Source organism: Glycine soja, chromosome 17 (genome assembly GCF_004193775.1).
Source record: "Glycine soja cultivar W05 chromosome 17, ASM419377v2, whole genome shotgun sequence".
Taxonomy (NCBI): domain Eukaryota; kingdom Viridiplantae; phylum Streptophyta; class Magnoliopsida; order Fabales; family Fabaceae; genus Glycine; species Glycine soja.
In genome coordinates this window covers 3,643,953-3,667,566 of record NC_041018.1, presented here as the reverse complement: position 1 = coordinate 3,667,566, position 23,614 = coordinate 3,643,953, and the positions used below count along the sequence as shown (strand labels likewise).

General features: G+C 33.3%; 3 protein-coding genes across 3 annotated transcripts; 2 read left to right on the top strand and 1 right to left on the bottom strand.

Annotated features, from left to right (window-relative positions):
- Nucleotides 1–865, bottom strand: LOC114392823. Its single transcript, XM_028354051.1, has one exon. The coding sequence runs from the start codon at nucleotides 711–713 to the stop codon at nucleotides 264–266; it is 450 nt and encodes a 149-aa protein (XP_028209852.1). The 5' UTR covers nucleotides 714–865; the 3' UTR covers nucleotides 1–263.
- Nucleotides 866–8,183: 7,318 nt separating this feature from the next.
- LOC114393909 (protein trichome birefringence-like 14) lies at nucleotides 8,184–13,538 on the top strand. Its single transcript, XM_028355410.1, has 6 exons — nucleotides 8,184–8,338; nucleotides 9,054–9,208; nucleotides 9,481–9,912; nucleotides 10,290–10,538; nucleotides 11,344–11,539; nucleotides 12,020–13,538. The coding sequence occupies exons 1-6, from the start codon at nucleotides 8,322–8,324 to the stop codon at nucleotides 12,846–12,848; spliced, it is 1,878 nt and encodes a 625-aa protein (XP_028211211.1). The 5' UTR covers nucleotides 8,184–8,321; the 3' UTR covers nucleotides 12,849–13,538.
- Nucleotides 13,539–15,445: 1,907 nt separating this feature from the next.
- Nucleotides 15,446–21,121, top strand: LOC114393392 (von Willebrand factor A domain-containing protein DDB_G0292028-like). The gene is made up of 13 exons (XM_028354722.1): nucleotides 15,446–15,835; nucleotides 15,957–16,109; nucleotides 16,213–16,425; nucleotides 16,523–16,612; nucleotides 16,714–16,830; nucleotides 16,934–17,203; nucleotides 17,426–17,582; nucleotides 17,772–17,849; nucleotides 18,991–19,091; nucleotides 19,582–19,752; nucleotides 20,073–20,147; nucleotides 20,269–20,376; nucleotides 20,542–21,121. The coding sequence occupies exons 1-13, from the start codon at nucleotides 15,446–15,448 to the stop codon at nucleotides 20,881–20,883; spliced, it is 2,265 nt and encodes a 754-aa protein (XP_028210523.1). The 3' UTR covers nucleotides 20,884–21,121.
- The last annotated feature ends 2,493 nt before the right edge of the window (nucleotides 21,122–23,614 follow it).

The following is a 23,614-nucleotide window of genomic DNA, read 5'->3' as shown; positions in this document are numbered from 1 at the left end:
TTAGAAGAACTAAATTTTAGAATTTGCTAATCAATCTATATATACATTGATGATCATAGAAAAAGGAGCTAGTAGTAAAGTCATGAAACAAACCACTCAATCAATCTAAAGTCTAAACAGAAAGGGCCAATGTTAGAGAGGCTTCGTGGTGGATTTATAAAACCTGTCAGTCACAGAAAAACACACACAGAGTCTCTATGCTCCATGCTTTACCTACCTGCTGCAACTGCAAGAGTCTAATAAAGCAAACTAAATAGACCTTATTAACCCGAGATAGAAGAGAAGCAACTCTCCGATCGAAGCAAGTGTGGGGCTCGAACCCCGTCCACGGACGGGAGAGCCCCACTGGAGTTCGATCGGAGAGGCCTGGGAGAGTCGAGGCTCCTCCGGAGGACGCGTCCCATGGCGAAGATGGGGTGCTCTGTTTTATTATTGGTAACCGTCGATGATCTGAACTCTCTGCAGAAGCTGATGTGACGGTCCAGCGCTTCTTCCGTGGTGATGACACTGTCTGATCTCACCACCTCGTGCTTCACAGCCTCCACGCACAGCCCACAGAGCCAGCGACCCTGGTACCTCTGACGCACCCTCGTGATGTACGCAGGGGTGCATTCCTCTGTGAACCCGCACGAGTCGCATTTCACACACTCAACTTCCACCTGAGAAACGCTTTTCACTAAAGGACTCTGAGTCTCTGACCCTGAAATTGCCATGGCTTGCTGGAACAGAACTTGCAAGATCACTCTCTCTCTTTCTCTCTTTTCTTTATTCTCTTTCTTTCTCGGTAGTAATAATATAGGCAGGGGCAGGGAGTCAACACAGATTTATGTTAATGTTTGAAATTTTTTTAAAAAAAATGCGTCTCATAATAAGCTATTTATATTAGTAGAAATGACTGTAAGCATGATCTTTCAGGGTCCTTGAAATGGATTAGACATGAGTCACTGACGGGCTTTTAAGTTGTCATTTTGGTGTTTCTTGCCACGTGTCACTCTGAGCATATGGCAGCATGGAAAACTAACCTGACTGGCTGGTAGTAGATCATTGTCATTTGTTCGATTTAGGCACATTTATCTAATTTTCAACCGTTTTAAGTTTATCTTGTTAATCTGATAAACAGGTATGTAGAAGAAAAATAACGCAATAAAACGGGTTCCTTGCTTGGCAGCCTCCAAACTTGTGACATCTCACTCCTCAGTGTCTATCATACTTTTGGTAATTGCCAGTGCTTATTAGAAACTATAGTGGTAATTAGGTATATTTCACTTTTTTGGGACGTGGGATGAGTTTGACTCAATTTTGATCGAAATTCGTTTCACTTTGTCGTCAATTGCAATCTAGCATATCATTCTTAAGTTACTTGTACGTGTATGCTAAGGAAATTTCTTTTATTTGAATCCGTGATCGTATTCACTGTTATTTGCTAACTTGTAGGCATTGATTGCCAATTATTTTGACATGTGAAAAGCAGCTTGTTGTCTTAATGTGTTTTATGTCTCTTCAAGACTGATGCAGGTTTGCAATCAAACATTACACACACACACATATATATATATATATATATATATATGTATGTATCCATGTATTGGATTGTGGCTTTACTTTGGAAGCTGTTCCTGTAATTTGGTCCATAAGATTGGCATGACATGTCATAGAAAATTAGTGTCATTTAATGTTCAAACATCAAACTGCACTTGATATAGTTATTTTTCAACTACACCCGCCATTCTTTTCCTGTATATCTACGTGCTTTTATGTGTCACAGTGGTCAATTTAATATAGGTATGAGCAGCCCATCAAATGATTAGAGGAAAACAGTTAGTCCCTAGTAAGATTAGGTGTATTTTGGCTAAAACCAAGTAGTTTCAATGTGTTGAACTGTTGATAGGAAAAACATGGACTGGCTAATGACTAATATGTGTTAACTTTCCTCAAGGAGTCAAGGTAGAACTCCATTATGGCAAAGGACCCACCCAAATGAGAATGGATTTCAACCTCAATGATTGCTAACTAAACTCTCAGAAAAAAGAAAGTTGTGACATCATGCTTAAGCTTGGTTTTGAAAGTTTGATTTGTTTTCACATTTCAAATCTTCGACTTCTCACCCAATAGTCCAAGTTTACTGGAGATGCCACATTCACTTTTATCTTCAGCTCACCAAAAAACAAAAACTACCAGTTGCAAGGGGAAACGTTCACGCATGTTATATTGTCTCCATCTTCCAAAGGAATGACTACAACAAGATAAGGCGTTCTCATTGTATGTGGTTCCGCAAAGTTGACATAAAACTCTTATACACAGGCAAAAAGTGAACCACATCTTTATCAGTACAAGATTTTTATAAGACATTATGTCATAGGAAATTGAATTGTAATAACAGAACCGCTATATCTATAGAGGATACTACCTGTTACAAAGGCTAAACTTTAGGATGAAGTAGTATACAGCAAGATTAAAGACCACAATTCTAAAATCCAGAGTTTGCTCAAGGTTATAGTAGATGGTATCACTAGTTTTTGTTTCATAACTAAGGTTACAGTCCCTGGCCTGCCAAATAATTTATGAGCAGAGTGCTTTCATGTTTTGACAAGTTTGTTGAGTTCTTTTCTTTCAAGTTCATACCAAAGGGCTATTTTACTTACTTTAGCTCATCTTAAATGTGACAATATGTTAAACATGCCCTAACCAAGTGGTAGATGTGGCCTTTGAAGCGGGGTACTCAGATGGCTCCTTAGTGCCTATCTTGTTGACTCATTCATTGTATGAAAATGACATTGCAATGACTTAAAATTAGCCATGTGCAAGTTTTGTCATTTTTTCTAGAGTGACGTAGACACTAGTGATCAGTGGGCATTGTGATATTGAGGTGAGGCTACTTCGTCTCTAAATCAGAAGAGTGGTGCAAAGGGCTAATCCTCGTAATGTATGTGACAAATCAAGGTTCAAATTCCCACAGGTAGAGATACTTACATTTTAATGCCCCATGACTACTCAAACAGAATATAGTCTTGGAAAGAAAATATACGTGAGAAACAAAAAATAAAAGACCTGGGACTTGCATCTACTAACAAGAGTAAGGTTGTGATCTATAATAAGGGAAGGAATCTTTTCCTATTGGGACCAGTGACTACAAATGATACATCAAGAAGTGGTGCCTTTTGAGATGCATGCATAAATATTACTTTCAAGACTTTTTGTACCTGGTTGGAGACAAAATATTGAAGTAGTATTTCTGTCATGATTCGTGAGCAACCTGCACTGGTCTCTTTCAACATGGTATTTTAGGAAGAGTCAAAATCTGGAGTTGGTGATTTGTTAGCCAGTAGGCATAAAATTGAAGGCCAAGAGACCCCTGGTCCATGTGGTTGGCCCCATCACTGCAACACTCATCATATCCAAAGCTAAAAGGGTTTTGCTGGCAAAGGTAAGCTGTTATAGCGTATAATTTTTTAAGGTTTTACTTGAATCTTTGCAGCCACTAGCTGTGAATCTTTCAAATGGTTGAACCAGGTTTAGGGATGATGTGATAGAAGCATTCAGTGGATGTTTACTCTTTAGTGTTTTTAGCACTAAACTTGGTCTCCACTACTACTTGCATTTTGATGTGCTAGAGGCTAGACCTATGGGCACGTACGAATATGGAGTAATGGACAAGGTTCCAAACAGACTAGAAGATAATTATCATGTTTGGTTTCACATCTTACACATGATTTTCCACATCTCAGTCGTGATTTTTAACTTATCAACATATTTTCAAACACGCACTATATATCTTGTGGTGTATGAAGTTTGGAAGCTTATAATTCCTTGATGAGATTCTCTTGTCCTCTCTCATTGCCTGCCACCTAAAAAGCAGTGCTATTTTGTGTGTTATTCTATATTGATAAGCAAGACCATCAAGCTTTCTGACTTTTATGCTCCTGATTGGTCTTTCTGGTTACTTACTTTAGGTAATATTAATGTTAATTGTTAGCATATTTAAACTGTGAAGGATTATAGTCACCAAATATGAAGATTCAAACCAGTACAATGCATTGCATGATGTTGAATTGGTTTTCTTCATTATCAATTCCACGGTTGAAATGGTTTTCTTCAACACCTAGTACTGCATGTATACGGTACTGTCCCTGATATTTTAATTATTTTTTGCGTCCCTTTTTTCCAAGTCAGTTCCATAACTAGATCTCTGTAATGAAAAAGAGTTTGTAGAGTCCCTAGAAAGACAACCTTAATCAATTCGCACCATCACCTCATACTTCTCATTGTAACAAAAAAAATGAGATAATCTTAGTTAAGCAGTGATATATTATTCCCCTTAAAATACCTGCCAAAGTGCCAATTCCGTCTCTACCTTCAGCAGATGTGAAACTCTGTAATATGCATATCCACAAACTGAATTGAGGGTAATTTGTTTTTAGAAATCCGTGAAGGATTGATAGCCACACATTACTGTCATTACAATTAAGTTTTGTTAACTTTTACATGTAACATTAATGCGATTCAACAATAATACTAACGCAATAGCGGTGGTGACAGAAAATCTCATGCAGTAAGTGACAGCAGATGCAAATCGGGTTAAGAAAAAGGGAGACAAGAAGAAAAAATGACGCATGATTCTTATATAAAATTCTTCTCATATACCATTAATTAAATTAAATTTTTATTTTGAATGATTAACGTAGTATTTTTTTTTTAAATGATGCGTAGTTTGTGATGAGATCATTTATAACAGAAGATGCAATGAGATCATATATCCCCAAAAAACAAATTACTCGAAATAATTCTTTATATATGTTAAATTTATGGATACAATCGTGAAATCAAAAGTTCTTATTAAGTAGTTTTAGTTTATAAGTTTCTTGTAAAATTTGAAAACTATTTAGTACTTTATTAACTAAATTCAATTTAACATGTAATATATTTTTTAAAAGTATTAGTAAATGTTAACTATAAACTTATCTGATTTACATATGCTTTGGAGATAATCTTAATCATACATGTGTTATGATATTTAAAAATATTTGTATTGTTAAATTATCTTTTTAATCTTTTAATAACTAAATTGATTCTAGTTTTATGAAAATAATTATCATTTATAGTTGAATCACAAATCATCATTTGAGTTACTTAAAAATAATTATCTTAAAAATAAAAAAACTTACCATATATAATGTGTTGTGATTGGATGAGTGTGTAAAACTTTTTGTACAATTAGTTTATAACTTTTTTCTCTTAAAATTATACATTGGTTTTTTGATTATTTATTTAATTGCTACAATTATTTTATTATAAATCCAATAATATGTTTAAATGAGATGCAATGATAAGCAAATACGAAAAGGAGTGGTGAGGGTGAAAATTTTGAACGAGGATTATAAGGTTATAGAGATGACGAAACTAAGAGTGACAATTACAAAAATACTATGTTAAGCAAGTGATAAATATAGTTAATATAAGAAAAACATAATTAACCTTGACACATAACATAAACATTAATTCGATTTAAAAAACAAATACAAAAGTGCATAAAGGAGTATATTTGACATTTTTTTGTTTCAAAAGTACAAGAGAAACACATTTGACACATACATCTTGAAAAATATATTTATTTTTTGTAGTTGTTCAATATCTCCTTCAATTGAAAATCTTAAGGATTAAGGTGGGATTGTTTGATAAATGTTTTATACTAAAAAATTAGATAAATTATATTGAAATTCATATTAAAAGATAATTCATTAAAATTTATATATTTTTAAATACCAATTTTTTTAATTTATAAAAAACCTAATTGTATACCACCGAATTTTATTACCCTTTTACAAAAATCCTAAAAATCTTAATTAATACTACAAAACTTATTTATACCATTAAAAATTCCTAACTAAATACCAGATAATTTTTTATAAAAAAAACTTTTAAAACCCTTTAAAATTCTAATCTAATGTAATACACCATTTCATGTCGTTGGTGCGATAAGTAATAATCTAACTAATATATTTAACTTGTGCGTTAAATAAGATAAATATTTATTCCAAGCAATTAAAATTATAATAATAAATAAATTTTTCTAAATATATAAATTACATTTTAAATTTACACTAAACAATTTAACTGTGAAACAAAATTATTTTTAAATATTAAAAATTTATTTTTAAAGATGATGGTTAAAATTCAATTTTGAGATATGGATAAGAGATAGCAGATTGAAAGAAAGAAATAATTTAAAAAATCAAGGATATACTAGTAAGAAAAAGCAGTGATATAAATATGGATAAAGCAAGAGTAATTTGAAATAATTAAAAGAGAAGAAATATATGAAATGAACATTAGAAAGAAAGTACTGAATAAAAAGATAAAAAATAAAAATCTTGCTACATATATTTTAATATGAAGAAAAATATTAAAATATATTTCAACTACCACATATGTCTTTTAACCTGAAATCATTTTAGAGTGTCTCGAAACTCTAAAGTTCATAAAACATCATTCTTCATAATAAACAACTATCTATTTATATCAGAAAGTGCAATTCAATTGAACAGAGCGAGAGTGTACAGCTTATTGTACGGAACATACATACATAAAGTTGAGGGGGACCATGGCCCCTCCTTTTTTTTAATCTATTTTTTAAGCACATATAATGTATAATATTTTAATAATAAATTAATTATTTTATTGAAGAGTTTAATTATAGAAAACAATGATATTTAAGTATTATTTATCTGTTTTGTTTTTTACAAAATAGTTCTTCCCTTTTATAGTATTTATTGTTAAAATAATGACACTATCTCTCTTTTAAGACAAATATACTGTTTTTTAATAAATCTTTTTTTCTTTTTATAATCTTCATTGTAGAAATAATTATATTTTTTTTCTTTTTTTAAAAAAAATACTTAAGTGTTATTTATTTTCTTTTATGATATTTTTCCCTTTATAATATATTTTAAAGATTATAAATATTTATATTTGCAATCAAATAATTTTATTATTTTTTATTTTATATTGATTTGAGAAATTAAATGGTACTATTATTTAATATTAACCTTTATCTATAAGATAAGTTTATAAAAAACTACATAAGGACTATTTAATAACTTGAATTTTGAGACATATCAATACTTTTTTATTATTATTATTCTTGTTCTTCATTTCTTTTTGTTTCACTCATCTCAATTTTGTTTTTCTTGACATTATTTGTTTGTCTTTAATCTATTTCTAACTTTGAGTATATGAACTTTGAAAAAACATTAAATATTAGGTTGTAACATATATTTTTCCAAATTTACTTTAATAAAATTTTGTAGCATAATTAATTGGGATTTATTTTTATAAAAAGTAATTAATTTAAATTTTTAGTATAAATTTATCTAAATTATATTTGGTTCCCTTAACTTTCCTTCTTGTGTCTGCCCCTAATTGTAACGCTCCCAATATTTATCTTTTATTCTCACTAATAAAAAATAACAATGCATTTATTGTGATTATTTCCTGAAATAATCCCTATAAGTATCAAGATAACCGAATCAAATTTAGAACATTAAAAAACTAGAGGAAGGATCATATACTCTGTGCCTCTTTATGTTTTTTCTTTAGAAAAAAAAAAACAAAGAGAAAGAAAAAATAGAATATAAAAATATACAATTAACTTTATGATAGTTACTTGATAAAAATAAAAAATATAAATGTTGAATAAAAAGAGTACAAATAATTAACAATTAGTAGCATATTTTCACTAATTGGAGAGCTAAGTTCCATTTTTTTAACAGATTCAAGGATAAATTTTACAAGAAAACAAGTTAATCGTGTAGTTCAGAAGCTAGCTAGAGTTTCAAGATGATTCACTTACAACCAAGTGTTTGATTATATTCTCACATGTATTCATACTTTGATTATAAATGAAAAACATTAGAAAAAAGAACAATTACTAGTATAACTCAGATAAATTAGTAGTACTAAGGGACTAGATATTTCATATTAATGATGGAGGCGAAGAAGAAAAACCTGTACGAAATTTGACCATTAATTTTTATATTCAATAAACTGAATTGGTATGTAACGAAGTATGGCCAAATAAAAGTTGATTATCATATTACCACATTAACAGAGAATGGAAAGAGTAACATAATAATAATATGATATGTACGAGTATTTAATTAAATTAATAATAATAAAGAAACAAATCTCTTCTCTCTATGCGACTGATTTATTAATTTATCCATATATTCCTAGTTTGCTCTCTTCCGATTCTCCTAACTAACTATTTAACGAAACATTGTTCTCTGTTTGGCATCTGATCTCTTCTAGAATTTGGCAAACTTTTCATGTTCACCCGAAACAGGTGCAAATTCTTATGAACCTGCCAGATCCATTATTAATTTTATCTCTGTTTCTGATTGATTGCTAGCTCGTCAACTTCGATTTCGGTTTATTTCGTTTTTAGGGTTCCTCTGCATGCCGCAAATTCTCCTACACTACATATACCGTTGCGTGTGTGTGTGTTTTTTTTAGTCATTTTGTAAAATGTGAAGTAAGAGCTGGATTTGGATCACGGTGACGTATCTGAGTTTCACAATTAAGAGGGTGAATGGCGCATAATAGAAGAGGAAAAGAGCCATTTTTGCGTTAGCAATTGTTAATTTGGATTGGGTTCTTGTTTGATATGTTGGAGCAGAAGCGAATTCGATTGCACAGGAGGAGGGAGTGGAAACTATTTATTGGGGAATCGGGATGAACAAACTAATAAAAACATAGGGTTAAGGTTTAACTGTCAAATAAATGTCTGTTGTTGCTTTATAGTATGTTGTTAACAGTTGTCAGTTTGTGAGGATTTGCTTGCCTTTATAACGTGAATGTGCTTTTATTGTCTAGTTTCTTCTGTTGGCTGAGTGAAGTTTTTGGCTATTTCTTGTTAGAACATTGTTTTTTCTTATTTTTATTTCCATAGATTCTAGGCCACTTAGAGCTGGAAATTCAACTCATTTTGAAAAACGAGAGCTTGTCCTTCTCTTCTTCACTTTTTTGTTCTTTGTAATTTAATGTTTATGTTTATGCAGGATGAAGGCTGGCTTTAATGGATTACGGGGTAAAGAAATTTCACTTATTTCCATTGTTCTCATGTCTGCAACTATCATTTTATGGTCATGGGAGAAAATGCCTGGTCTTAGTGCCTTTCTTCCTCCTCAAACACCACCACTGCAGCTGCCTTCAGGTTTACTTTCATTTATATTATTGTTTTCATTAAAAAATACTGATATTACATCTTGTCAATATGACAAATGAAATTCTAATTTTTATATATTTTTTTTATAAAGGTAAAAGTATTTTACTTGTTGTTAATGTTCCTTAAAAATTAATATTTACAGACTGAACAAACTGTCTGTAATAGATTTTGTACCCAAGATTTGAAAGTTCATGCTGAATAATGCCCCTTGCATTGTTCTCAGTACTGATTTTTGAGGGGGTTGTTTTACATGTTTGCAGATCATTTAGCTAGTCGTCGTTCAGACCAGGTGCTAGAACCAGATCCACGTTTGGGTGAAGATGGCTTGCCGTTGGCAAAGGAAAAGACTGCTGATGAAGCAGAAGATCTACGTCTCAAGGGAGCATCACGGACGGTTCCTGTACAAAGCTCTTCTGGAAAGAACATGGGCGAAGATGGCTCATCATTGGTAACAGAAAAGATTGTCAATGAAGCAGAAGAACTACATCTCGAGGAAGCATCACGGACGGTTCCTGCACAAAGCTCTTCTGGAAAGAACATGGGTGAAGATGGCTCATCGTTAACAAAGAAAAAGACTGCCAATGAGCTAGGGGAACTACATATCGAGGGATCATCATGGACGGTGCCTGCACAAAGCTCTTCTGGAAAGAAAATGGGTGAAAGTAAAACCGGAACAACTTCATATACCGAACGTAAGATATTGCTTTCTTTAATCCTCTATGGTTTTAAAGGGTTTACACTACCTCATGATGTGGTACCATGCCCTGTACCAAAGGAGCATGTGAGCATATGTGTCCTTTATATATGGTGCCTTATTTATTCACTTATCCTGTTGTTTGCTGTAGTGGTCAGAATTCTGCACTTAACATTGTGCTAAGCCAGAGTGATAGGGTTGAATTAAAAGTATTGTTAGATATAGACAACTTCTTCCGAAAATACATTTATTAGATACCACCATCCTTTTAGAAATAAAACCATTACCAAGTGGTCTTTGTGTTTACTTCCCCTCTCTGTTAATTTCATGTTGTTTTCTTGGGGCTAAATCTTAAATTTTGTTGTGATGGTATAGAAATTCCTTCAAGTGTGCCAGATGATGAAGTAAAACACAAAAGAATCTTGGAAGGTGAGAAAAATCACAACGTACAAACTTTTTCCAGCCCAACAACATCTGGGGCTAAAAAAAATGAAGCCGAGGGGGAGAAAAGTTTGAAACAAGAAGAAAATAAGCATAGAAACGATTCTGTGACAAAATCTCCTCAAATAAGCTCTTTAACAGGTGGAAAAGACAACAATTGGAATAATGCTACAGAAAGTAAAGGTACTGGTCTTTTTGCTAATCATCTATAAAACTCCATTGCCAAGTTTCTCTCCTTGGGATAAGTTGAAAGGAAGTTGATACATGCTTTTAAACTTCTTTTATAAAAATGAGCTTCCTTTTAAAGAATATCTCTGGATTTTTCTAAGTAACTTAGTTGTTTTTAAAGTTTCTACTTTCTAAATAAAATTTGAGACATTAGGTCCATTTGTTTCAAAGTTGAGTAGAATTGATTTTGGTGGAACTAATTTTGAACTCTAAAAAACAATTAGAGTGTACGCTCAAACTAATTTCAGCTTCTAATATAACATTGGAATGTGTGTCACAATAAGCGGAGTTGGTTATGGAGATGTGCCAAACGGGCACATAGGTATGGGAAGATTGATACTTCTTCTTCAACTTATTTTCCAACAATGAGCTTCCTAATGAAGGGAATCTCCTAACTTTTATATGAAACTTTTTTTTTTTCCTGAAGAAATCTTTAAATATTTTATAATTATCTTAAAGTTAGAATGTTTAGTGGTTTGTTTCCTCATTTGCGAGAGATTTCCTATTATTCTGGTAGCACTCAGTCACTACTTTGAGTACGTGTAATTATTAGTTAACGACACATAATATATTTCCAGAGACTACTCCTGGGAAAATAAATTTCTCATATTAGACAACCTGTTTGCTCCATCATCCATAAAAAAATCATTATTCTTCCACATGAGCAATGCACCATGCACATTTGTTGGACTATCTTTCATGAACAATATTTGCAAGTATTGATAACTAATGTATGTTCCCTTGTTGACTCTTTATTCAGTCTGTAATTATGCAAAAGGAAAATGGGTCCCAGACAACAACCGGCCTTTGTATTCAGGTTTTGGTTGCAAACAGTGGCTATCAGGGATGTGGGCTTGCCACTTGATGCAACGTACGGACTTTGAATATGAGAAGCTTCGTTGGCAACCCAAGGATTGTCAAATGGAAGAATTTGAAGGTTCTAAATTCTTGAGAAGGTATTTCATTCTCTTGATCCTGAACATATTATAGAAGAATTTGAAGGTTCTAAATTCTTGAGAAGGCATCAAATTGTACACAAGGCGCAACTTTTAGAACTTTCAAATTTGAACTTTTGTGTAATTGTGTACAATTTGATGCCGAACATTGTGATTTTCCAATCCCTTTTACCCATAGACTCATTTAAAATGATTGAGCCATAGGATGCATCTCAATTGACTTCAAAGGGGGTTGGTCAGATTTGGATGAGGTCATGTGTTAGCATGGTAGTCATGCTACTTAATTTAGTCTATTTTGTTCAGGTGACAAGACTGTGCTTTTTGAGATGCCTTTTTTACTCTTGAGGATTTCCTCTGATTTAGAAAACAAATCCCCCCCCACTCCCCAACTTCCCATCTACATTTTCAGTTCTTTTTATTGGCCTGTTTTTGGGTTCAACAGAAAAAGTCAATAAACGTATGATTAATTTTTGCATTCAGGATGCAAAACAAAACTCTGGCTTTTGTTGGAGACTCGTTGGGCCGGCAGCAGTTCCAGTCTTTAATGTGCATGATCACTGGTGGTAAGGATAAGCTTGAGGTTGAAGATGTGGGGAGGGAGTATGGATTGGTTATAGCTGAGGGCTCAGCCCGTCCTAATGGGTGGGCGTTCCGCTTCTCAAGCACTAATACTACCATCTTGTACTACTGGTCGGCAATCCTCTGTGATGTTGAACCTATTGATGTAAACAACCCAAACACTGATTATGCGATGCATCTTGATCGGCCGCCAGCATTCTTGCGCCAATATATCCACAAGTTCAATGTCCTGGTTCTCAACACAGGTCACCACTGGAATCGGGGAAAGCTCACGGCTAATCGATGGTTAATGCATGTTGGTGGTGTGCCAAATACTGATAGGAAGATAGCAGTGATTTGGGGTGCCAAGAATCTTACGATTCACAGCATTGTTAGTTGGGCAAATTCACAGCTTCCAAAATATCCAGGTTTGAAGGTATTCTTTCGTTCCATCTCTCCTAGGCATTTTGTTGGTGGGGACTGGAACACAGGAGGCAGTTGTGACAATACCAAACCCATGTCCGTTGGAAAGGAAATATTGGGAGAGGAGTCTAGTGATGAAGGTGCTGCAAGTGCGGTAAAGGGAACAGGGGTTAAACTCTTAGACATAACAGCTCTTTCTCAGCTTAGGGATGAGGCTCATATATCACGGTTCAGTCTTACTGCGAAGCCTGGGGTGCAGGATTGCTTACACTGGTGTTTGCCTGGTGTTCCTGATACCTGGAATGAAATGCTCTTTGCTCAAATATAGTTTGCGCATTATGGTGCTCGGAGAGTATTTGGTCAGCGTTGAAAAGGTTACAAACATTCCTCCGCTTGGAAAGGGTCACTCACTTTCAAACCATAGTTTTGCGGGAGGACGCAGTCATGAGGTTGCAATATGTCCTAGCTGAGTTTGTACTTCAGAGATGATCTGGCGAGATATTTGAAGTCGTACGGTGCAGAGATTTGTAATGTCGCATTGTCTTAAATTAACTTTGACTACGCAAATTTTGAGGTCTTCTGTAGTGTAACTTGCTATGTAAATTAATTACTCCTTCATATGGCCGGCACATAGCGAGTGGTCAGCTGAAAGAGGGTTGATAGGAAAAGCTGCAGAATAGGAGGTGAGCATTCGAAGATTGTCACTGAAAGTGAGTTCTTGATAATGTATTGTAGAAGAGGTTGAAGCTAATAGAACAGGAAAACACCCTTGCTCTCTCTTTAAAAACAAATCGGGAAGGGTGGAACAGAAGAGTGAGTTATTAGTCTTAGATTTTTCATATATCATGGAGTTTCAAAGCTTCGATACATTTCACGCTGAATGTAATATACTCTACAGTTTACCAGGGACAATTTTACTAGTGGGTCTCTGAGTGCAATAGTTATGTTGACTACTCATTTATGTGCTCATCCATCTACTGACACCCCCGACGTTACGTTGCAACCGAAATTAATAGCATGATGTTAGTTTGTCTGTTAATAATGTATGTGCATCTTCTCTATACCACAAGTGAGCAATGATGTATATACCCTCGTGGGATGTAGTTGGGCTTGTTAGCCCATCAACTCGACGTAACAACAAAAAATAAAAGAAACTATTTAGAAACTTTGCACTATTTTAAAGAAATTTTAGTAATACATTATCTAACATGTTTCTTTGGATACATTTTTATATTATTGACTGAAATAAAAAAATTATTTTATTTTGTAGTCTTATTTTTTTAGTTAATGAATTGTACTCATAATTTTGTAGTTTTTAATAATTTTTAGTCACTAATAGATACTGTTTATAACGAGTATGTTTTTCTGGTAAAAAAAAAGGGAGTATGTTTTTTATTTTTGAAAAGCCAGATTAGAATGAATATGTTAAAAAATGTTGCTAGCAGTTTTCTTAATTAAAAAATCAATGAGATGGATGTGGCTATAAGTACTATGTACCTAACATACTTTTACCTTTATATATCTATATAATTGTTTAATTAAAATTCCTCATGCATATAATTATTATATATATATATATTAACTATTAATTTAATTATTAAAATATTAAACTGTTTGATTTATTATTTTTTATTCATTTCATTTTGAAATTAATCTTATTATATCATGATTTAAATCATTTATTATAACTTTTAAAAATATTTATTTATTTTAAATTATATTATAATAATTTATATTCAAGTAAATATTTATCTCAAAATGTAGAAAATAAAGTATTAATATTTTTAACGATGAGGTAAGTTTATTAGTTTTTATAATAACTACTTTAAATATTATACTAATAATAATTTTTTATTAGTTAACAATATAAAAGTTTACACTAATGATATATAATCATAATCTTTGATATAATAGGATTTTTTATAACCACTATAATTACATATGATAAATGTTAATAACACATTTTTATTATTAGTTGAAATTTATTGAAAACCACAATATTTTATGGATTTCACCTCATTTAATAATTATTTCTTTTAATTTTATAATTTTTAATAAATTTCAACCAATAAGAAAAAGTATGTATTAAGAGTATATTAAATGATGCGTTATTAACACTTCTCATTGAGACATTTGGATCAACTATAAGACTAATGCTTAGTCTGGTTACAACTTTAATCACACTTAAATTTCTTATTCTTTTTCAATGATATATGTTGCGGAAATCAAATTCAAATTTTTTCTTATAAATTCAACATATCTTCTAACTTAAATTACACTTTAAGTAAAAGTCTTTAGAATATCCTTCAAAAGAAAAATATTTAGAATTTTTTTATTCACATACTTATAACTTGTGATTTTTTTTAAGGGACGATAACTTGTGATTAGATTATACGATAGTAATATAAAAGTATTTTATACTATAGGTTATTTTCTGAATGCATAAAAATTCAACAAGTTGAATTTAATTTAAAAAAAAATGCAGGAGATTGACATCCGAAAGTGTCGCAAGTTGACTACGGCCCGGGATCACCGTCCGAAGGCATACAATTTCATGAGCAGGGCCATAGCAACGGTCAAGTCCTGGGGATGAAGACAGCGCAGGGAGAACCAAAACAATTACAACTGGACCATCCCACGCTGACAGGGACTTCCAAATTCATTAATTTCCCATCGTAATCAATCAAATAAAACAGAACAGAAAGAAATCCGAATCAGCGTTCCACTTGCCGACATGCTATCAAAACACGTGTCAAGAGATAAAAGCTCACACGTACTTCTAACGGAAAACCAGCCCTTGTACTTGAAGAGGGCCCCACACTCACCTCCACCTTTCCTTTCTTGTTATATATAAATCCGAAATGCAAATTTACCATTCTGCTTCTTCTGCACTCTTCTTCACATTTCATTTTCTTTACTTCTTTAATGGCCCAGGATTTCTCCAAAGCTGTTGATGACGGCCTCAAGCTCTCCAAACGCATATACTTCGGGAAGGACAGGGCGGTGGCACCTCCTAAACCTCCGCCGCCGATGACGCGCTCCGCCACCGCGTTTCTCCCCTCGGCGCCGATGGTCTACGCGGTGATCTCCGATCCAGGGATCGTGGACAACCCCGACATCCCGAGCTACCAACCGCACGTGTACGGAAGGTGTGATCCTCCAGCGTTGATTCCGCTTCAGATGAACGCTATTCAGATGGAAGCTGATTGCTACCACGAAACCGCGTTTATCACAGTCTCCGGCACTTGGAGACTCCACTGCGTCATGGGAAGCCGCTCCTGCGATTGCCGCATCGCTGTTCCCGTCAGCCACCAGGTACTCATACATATACCCCCTTTTTTTTTTTCAGGATTCCATTCATTAGAAGTAATCATGGAGGTTTTGTTTTATTTAATTTGAGTAATGTTTTTAATGTGTTGCAGATTTTATTTCACAGGGTTCAATTCTAGGTGTTGAGGTCAGCGTTTCTAGAAAATCATATTCTACTCAACTGGTTGTAATGGAAGATGACAATGGGAACCAAAACGCCTCGCCACCTCAAAACGGAGGGTTTCTCATCCCGGATATATTTACTTTAACTATACCGCAGGTTAATTAATAGCTTAACACGTAGCTTTTGATTTCTTAATTTGTATGGTTTGTGTTTCTTGTTGTGGTGCTGATTGTGATTGGTTTCTAACTGGTTGTGGTAGATTGATGGAGGTTCCAATTTGTCGATCAAAGTTCGGTGGTCTCAGAAAATAGTGTTCTCCAAAGGCCAGTTCTCTTTGAATGTGCCGTTTACCTTTCCTGATTTCGTTAACCCTGCGGGGAAGAAAATATCTAAAAGAGAAAAGATACAAATTAATGTGGATGCTGTTACTGGAGGTGAGCTTCTGTGCAAGACATTAAGCCACCCACTGAAGGTTCGTGTTTTTTTTTGTTTTTTGTGGCAACACTGTTGAAATTTTACTTGTGATGTAAGTAATAACTGATTGACTATTTTATTGTGACTGTGTCCAGGAAGTGAGGCGTCATGTTGGGAGCATGGGCTTCTTATATGATTCCGATGTTCTTTCATGGTCTAAAGTTGATTTTAGCTTTTCATATGCTGTAAGACTCATGAGTCATGACCAATTTTTTTTTTAAATTGTTTTTTCCTTAGTTTGAGATGTTGAAAGGTTATCTTATTGGTTCACTGTATGCATATTTAGGTTTCTTCAAGTCATATAACTGGTGGTGTTCTTTTGGAATCTGCATCTGTGCATGATTTTGATCAAAGAGAGATGTTCTACATGTATCTTTCTACAGGAGATATTCAGAGTGACAAGGTTTGCACTATAACTGTAAACTTTGTAGGTGTACATGCCATGTTTAATATAATATATTTTTAGAGTGGCCTTTTATTTACTTCTGGTATTACTTAATTTGTAGGTATTCAAAAAGGACATAATATTCATTATTGACATCAGCGGTAGTATGCGGGGAAAGCTAATTGAAGACACAAAGAATGCACTATTGACTGCTCTCTCTAAGCTTAATCAGGCTGATTCATTTAATATTATAGCCTTTAATGGAGAGACTTATCTATTTTCCAAAACGATGGAATTGGCTTCCGGGGATGCTGTTGAAAGGGCCACTGAGTGGATTAACACGAACTTTGTTGCTGGGGGTGGTACAAATATTTCTCATCCATTAAACACGGTACCTATAAAATACTCTTTTTCATTAATTAATATAAATATTATTGAGCAGTAGTTAATACTGAACCAAAGTGATATCGAGTAGATAAATCAATCTTTGCTCAGCTTGATGCATGGAAAACCCATTCCTCAAATTATGTTTCATCTTTATCATTGTAATTGTTTTCTTCCCTCTATCATTGACTAGAATGCAGTTTATTTATTTGTTGCTTTTTATTCTCAGGCAATAGAGATGCTATCCAATATTCAAAGTTCAGTTCCAATAATTTTCCTAGTTACAGATGGAACTGTTGAAGATGAAAGACAAATTTGTGCTATGGTAAAGAATCGTATGATCAATGGAGAGTCAATATGCCCTCGAATTTACACTTTTGGCATTGGTATGGTTCCCAATATTTTCAGCCTTGATCAAAACTTTGCCACTTGTCATAAGTATAAACATTTTGACGTTCTTTTTTATTCATTAAACCTGCTTAAGATCTTGTTCTTAGTTTAATCTAATTCATTTCAAGTGTTGGTAGAAATTCTTCATTTTATCACTCACTTTTGTTAAACTCATTTAATCCCAGGTTCGTTCTGCAATCATTATTTCTTGCGAATGCTCGCAATGATTGGTAGGGGCCAATATGATGCTGCGTTGGATGTAGGTAAGTTCTGAAAAAAATAAATAAATAGCATTGCGATTATTTATCTTTCTTTTTTGTTTTAAGTTAAATGACAGACAAATTTTGGTCAGCAAACCATGCCTCTAAATATGTGCCTACCAAGCAATACGGTTACACAAGGTTGGTTGCATAGTCTAGGCATTTTATTTGGGGACCTGGTTGTTGACTCTAGCATGAACTTTTGAGTTATCTGCAATTTAGGGAAGAGAGAGAGTTTGTATTGATTTTACACACACAATGTTTATCTAAAAGCCTAGGTAAAGGAAGAGGGGTGTTTAAGGCCATTGGCAGCTAATGTAAAATTTATCGATATACCAAACATAGATCATTCACGATAAATTTTTTGTTAACTGTTAAGGCGAGGTCATTACAACAACGCCTTATCCCACTAGGTGGGGTCGGCTACATGGATCAACTTCCGCCATAATGTTCTATCAAGTACCATACTTCTATCCAAATCATTAAGTTCGAGATCCTTTTTGATAACCTCTCTTATAGTCTTTTTGGGTCATTATTCAGAAGAAAAGCGTTGCAAGACTAAAGCATATGTTAAATGAGCTAGAGCCGCTGCATCGGCAACTGGTTGGAGCAAAGAATGAAATGGGTGTTATTGTGAACCAGGATTAAAAATAAAGTGTGGTAAATATAAAAAAGTTTGGGGACAATATTAGCTATAAATTAATGGTTGCATGGGAGACCATCAATATCACAAAACTTTGAAGTTTTAATGACATTGGAGGAAATTGTTAAGAGGGAATGAGGGATCTCTTGGTGAATAATATTCCTAAGAATTTGGTCTTTAACCAATTCTCATGGCATTGTGAGATACCATTTTTGTTGTAATATTTATTCAAAAGTTATCTAATAATGTTTTATGATATTTATTATTTTCAAACATGGTCCCTAAACTATTTAATAATATCATCACAAGGCTTTGAAGGATTTCGTAATTTCATTTTAACCTTGAAGTTTGAATGACTCAATTACCCTTGGTTGGAATATAATGGGATTGTTGAAATTTAACCAAACTAGGTTCACTTGGCTAGTATGACTATGATGAAGATGTTACACTTGCCACATTAAAAATTAATTTGATAAGGACCCCTCTTTCTTGAATTGCCAGATTTGATTGAACCTCGAATGCTGACATTGTTTGGCAAAGCTTCATCTCTCATTCTTGCAAATATCAAAATGGACACATTGGATGATCTTGATGACCTCGAGGTAAAATTTAAAAATTACCTTGCAAGAATGAATTGGAAAAAATATTGCTTTGCTATCTGTTTTTCACTCTTTCCCTTGGTCATTATCTAACATATGCCATGTACCAAACTGTCTTTCATTACCAAACATATTTGTTCAATAGCCCTGCCTTTGAATTGATCATTCTCACGATAAAATGTGCCATTGTGCTCCATTTCATTTTTATTCTTGTCCTCCCATCCTTCTTAATACTGTAGTTCCTTAATACCTTCGGTGATTTTTGGTGAATTGTGATTTTATCTATAGTTTTCATTATGTCTTTTTCTGATTATATCTTCTTTAGAGTGACATTCAAAAATGGAGATCGATATGTGATGCCATGGTGAATCTACATGTCCTGGTCTTTATGACAATTTATTTTCTGTTACACATACTACTATATGCTGAAGTTTGTCCAACTTTCCCTGAGCTTGTGGCTCATTCTTATGGGACTATCTGCAATATTTGTTAGGTATACCCTCCTCATATTCCAGATCTTTCATCAGAGGGTCCATTGATTTTATCTGGGAGATACAGGGGAAATTTTCCCAAAACTCTTAAAATCGAAGGTATCTTGGCTGATTTCAGTAATTTTGTAGTAGATATGAAGATACAAAATGCTAAGGACATTCCTGTGCAAAAGGTAAAGTACTCTACTACTTAGCATACTTAAAATTCAAGTTTTCTTGTATTTGAAATTATAACTACAATTTCTGAGAGGAGGTTCTAAGTTTTGTTTAAGGGTGCTGGAGAGCTATTTAGTGCTTACGTGAACCTCTTTGAAAAATCTGTTTTTTCCATATAAGGCTAGTATTTGGGTAAATTTTTACCATAATTGTAAGACCAATTGAAATTAGATTAGATGATGCTGGTTTATTAATAAATGTCCACAACTTTTACAATTTTGTTTCATCCCATTTATTATTATTATTCATTATATTTCTATGTTTCCTCTATTAACAGATTTCTGCAAGAGATCAAATAGAGCATCTTACTGCCCAAGCATGGCTCATGGAAAATAAACAACTAGAACAGAAGGTTTGTTAATACTTTATGATGGTCTATGCTATGCTATCACTCCACTCAATGTGTAAGTGCGAATTTCAGTTTCTTTTTATTATTAAATAAATTTTCTTATGCCACTTCATTAAATTGGCAGGTTGCAAAATTGAGCTTGCAGACTGGCTTTATGTCTGAGTATACACGAATGATAATACTTGAGACTGATCATCTAAAGAAAGTCAAGGAATCAGCCGGAACGAAAGAAGTATGTATCAAAATTTGAGGATTTTGTGATTGTCTTATAAATAAACCATTTATCAAATAATGCTTTCACCTGAAAACCTATTTTCTGTCATTGAATCCTTCGCCAATTAGTTATCAAACATGGATAAAATCTTACGTAAAAACTTATTTCATTCATTGCAAACAGGCGTCAAAAAAGAGCCATCCTCAGTATGAGGCACCCGTCCAAGGCCAGAGAATGATTTTACTACCCCATTTGGGTATTGGCTTTGGCAACTTAACTGCAACTGCTGAAAATACTCCTCCAGGATTTGAATCAAAATTTCCTGAAGTGCCGGAAATCTTTAAGGCGGCCACAAATTGTTGTGAAACCTTGTGCAGTTACTGTTGTTGCATGTGCTGCATCCAGTGTTGTACCCGGATAAACAACCAATGTGCAACTGCATTGACACAACTCTGCATTGGTCTAGGATGCTTCGGCTGCATCACATGTTGTTCAGATATATGCTGTTCTGGAAACGAAGGCTGAAATATCAATTTTGTTGTATTTTACTGCATATAGAAATCACTGTTTATATAGTGTTGTCATTTTGGGAATGTATATGAGCAAGTCGTCTATTGTGTTACGGGGTGATTTCCATAGTAATATTGTATAGTTTTTTCTGATGATAATCGTGCAAGTTCAAACTTTGCAATAGATATACCATTGTATTAACAAAGAGGAAAGTGAACTATACAAAAACAAGTTTTATCTGCCGCCAAAGAAACATTTTTCTCGAGTACTTCTTTACTAACCCTCCTTAACAAGATAAATTATATTATAGTGTGGATCACCAAGTCAGCTGTCCTCTGACCAATAAACAGATGGCATGTGTCCTACAGGAGATGGAATAACGATATTTGCGAATATGTAGGTCTGAAATTTTAAAAATAGGACTATCAATTCAACGCAAAACGTTTACTATCAATATATCCAACAAATGAGTGAACAATTGCAAAATAATATTTATTTTTCTTCTAATTATTAATCAAAATAATCGCAAATCTCTTTTTTCCATAAATAATTGTTATGTCGTCTCTCTTCCTAAACGCTAGAAGCTTTGTCGAGAGGATATATATAACTCTAGAAAACTTTTTAAAACCTCAATGGACCTTTTTCTGACTCTAATAGAGGCAAATTATTGTTAAAGATGTATCGTGGATTACAACTTTCCAGCATATGCCTCATATTCTGCTGTGGAGACCCTTTTTTTTTAAACCATAAGATGGCATGTAGTTCCTAGTGGAGCTGTGTGTGGGAAACCTGAACTAGTGGAGGCTAACAGTGTAACATGCAACAAATCCAGTCAACGATTCGAAAGCATCTTCAATTTCGGACAATGTATTCTTGAAAAACGAATGCTATATCAACAATGGGAAACCTTCATCAATTTTTAAAGTGAAAAGTTTTGGAAGCACCATAGCCTGGAATACCCAATTTATATGTTGTTCAAGCCAAGACAAATCTGCTTTTAGTTCTTTCAGATCTTTCACTAACACTCCCAAATGCTTATATGTCTCATCACCTAGGTCCTCTATAGTAGAGGCATTTAAAACATAAAGAAGCTCTCTCAGCATAACCCATGTGATATTAGTGCGAGGTAACAACCAGATATTTTAATTTATCATTGCATAGTTACCTAGTTACCTTTACTCCTTTAACAAAAAATTAGAAGATCAATGGTGACATTTCAAATATACAGTAAAATAGATATGATGATCAAAATCACAGTAAAATTTTGATCATCATATCTATTTTCTGGCTGTATCTGGAGATGTAAATGTCTTCATCTCATCTATTACTCAAATAGCATGGAAGTTTAACTTTGGATGTATGAAAATGTCACAAACTGAAGGACGAATCAGGAAAATATCTATAAGTTTTCCGAGCACAAGAATGTCAAAAAGCATAATCCAATTTCTTGTAGGATGAGATAAACGCACCAATAACTGGCTTTCTTTCTATAAATATTTTACAACCTTGAATGACAAGAGAAAAGGTCCGATCCAAGTTTAATTCATTATTATAAATATGACTCTTGAAAAGAAAATTGAGAAAAAACTGTAAGCAAAAGAAGGTAATAATTTGTGCATGAACACAAGTTACACCAGTATTCATCCAATTCAAAAAGCATCAAAGAAAGTCTTAAAATATAGTTTTGTTGATAGCAAGAAAAAATAGATTGGTGCAGTGAGTGGAGTTTGAGTCAGTCGGGGAATGTGAGAGCAGTGACGAGAGGGTGAAGTTGGGGTAAGAAGTACTTAAACGCAGGGGCACAAGTGCATCCTACGAGAGTGGAACACCCCGTCTACACAAAATACTCATTTATATTATTATGATTAGGAAATTTGAAAATGAAATTATATAATTTTCAAACTTTGTTAGTGCGTGGCTGATCCTAGATCCTAGAGGGTTGGTAAAGAGCCAAATTGCAAACCCACCAATCCTCTCCTTATTTTCCATTCCCAATTAAATTCGTTTTAGGCATCAGTTTTTATGTTTTAATTAATTAACTGATGTAGTATGTTTTGGTTTTTATCATTAAAGGATTCATTCTTAATTTTTATTCATTTAAATACGTTTTCAAAAAAACTTACCTAAAAATAATAGTCAATTCTGAAATTAGTTCTCCAAAGTCCAAATTTTGTGTACATACAAAAAAAAAATCGTTACCAATATATTTTCTTTAAAATTTAAAACGTTGCCATATTATTTTTAATAAGTTCAGAAAATAATTGTTATAGGCGTGAACTTTGAAAGGCCAAAGAATCATGAATTACCACTCGTGACAAATCAACTGTTAGTGAAAGATTTATTGCGGGGACTAATCTATTTTTTTTATTGATCTAATTTTGTTTTAGATCATTGAAAAAATTAATTTAATAACCAAAATTCGTAGAAGATTAATAATGATTAACATGTGTAGTTTTAAAAGGCTAACTTCAAGATTTAATCTACTTTTTATTAACTTATCGATATATTTGCTATATATAACTGGATTTAACACTATTAGTCATAAATATTATGCGCAAATGTTGTGACTCTTGTGAGAGAAATTAAGAGTGTGTATCCTAATAGCTAGTGAGCAAATGTTCGATTTGTAATACAAGCACTCCCCACATCATTTAAAAAAAAAAATTAATTCAGCAAACACGTCACTTTTTTTTTTAAAAAAAAAAGAGAAATTACAATATAAGAGACATATGAATAAACAAAATTC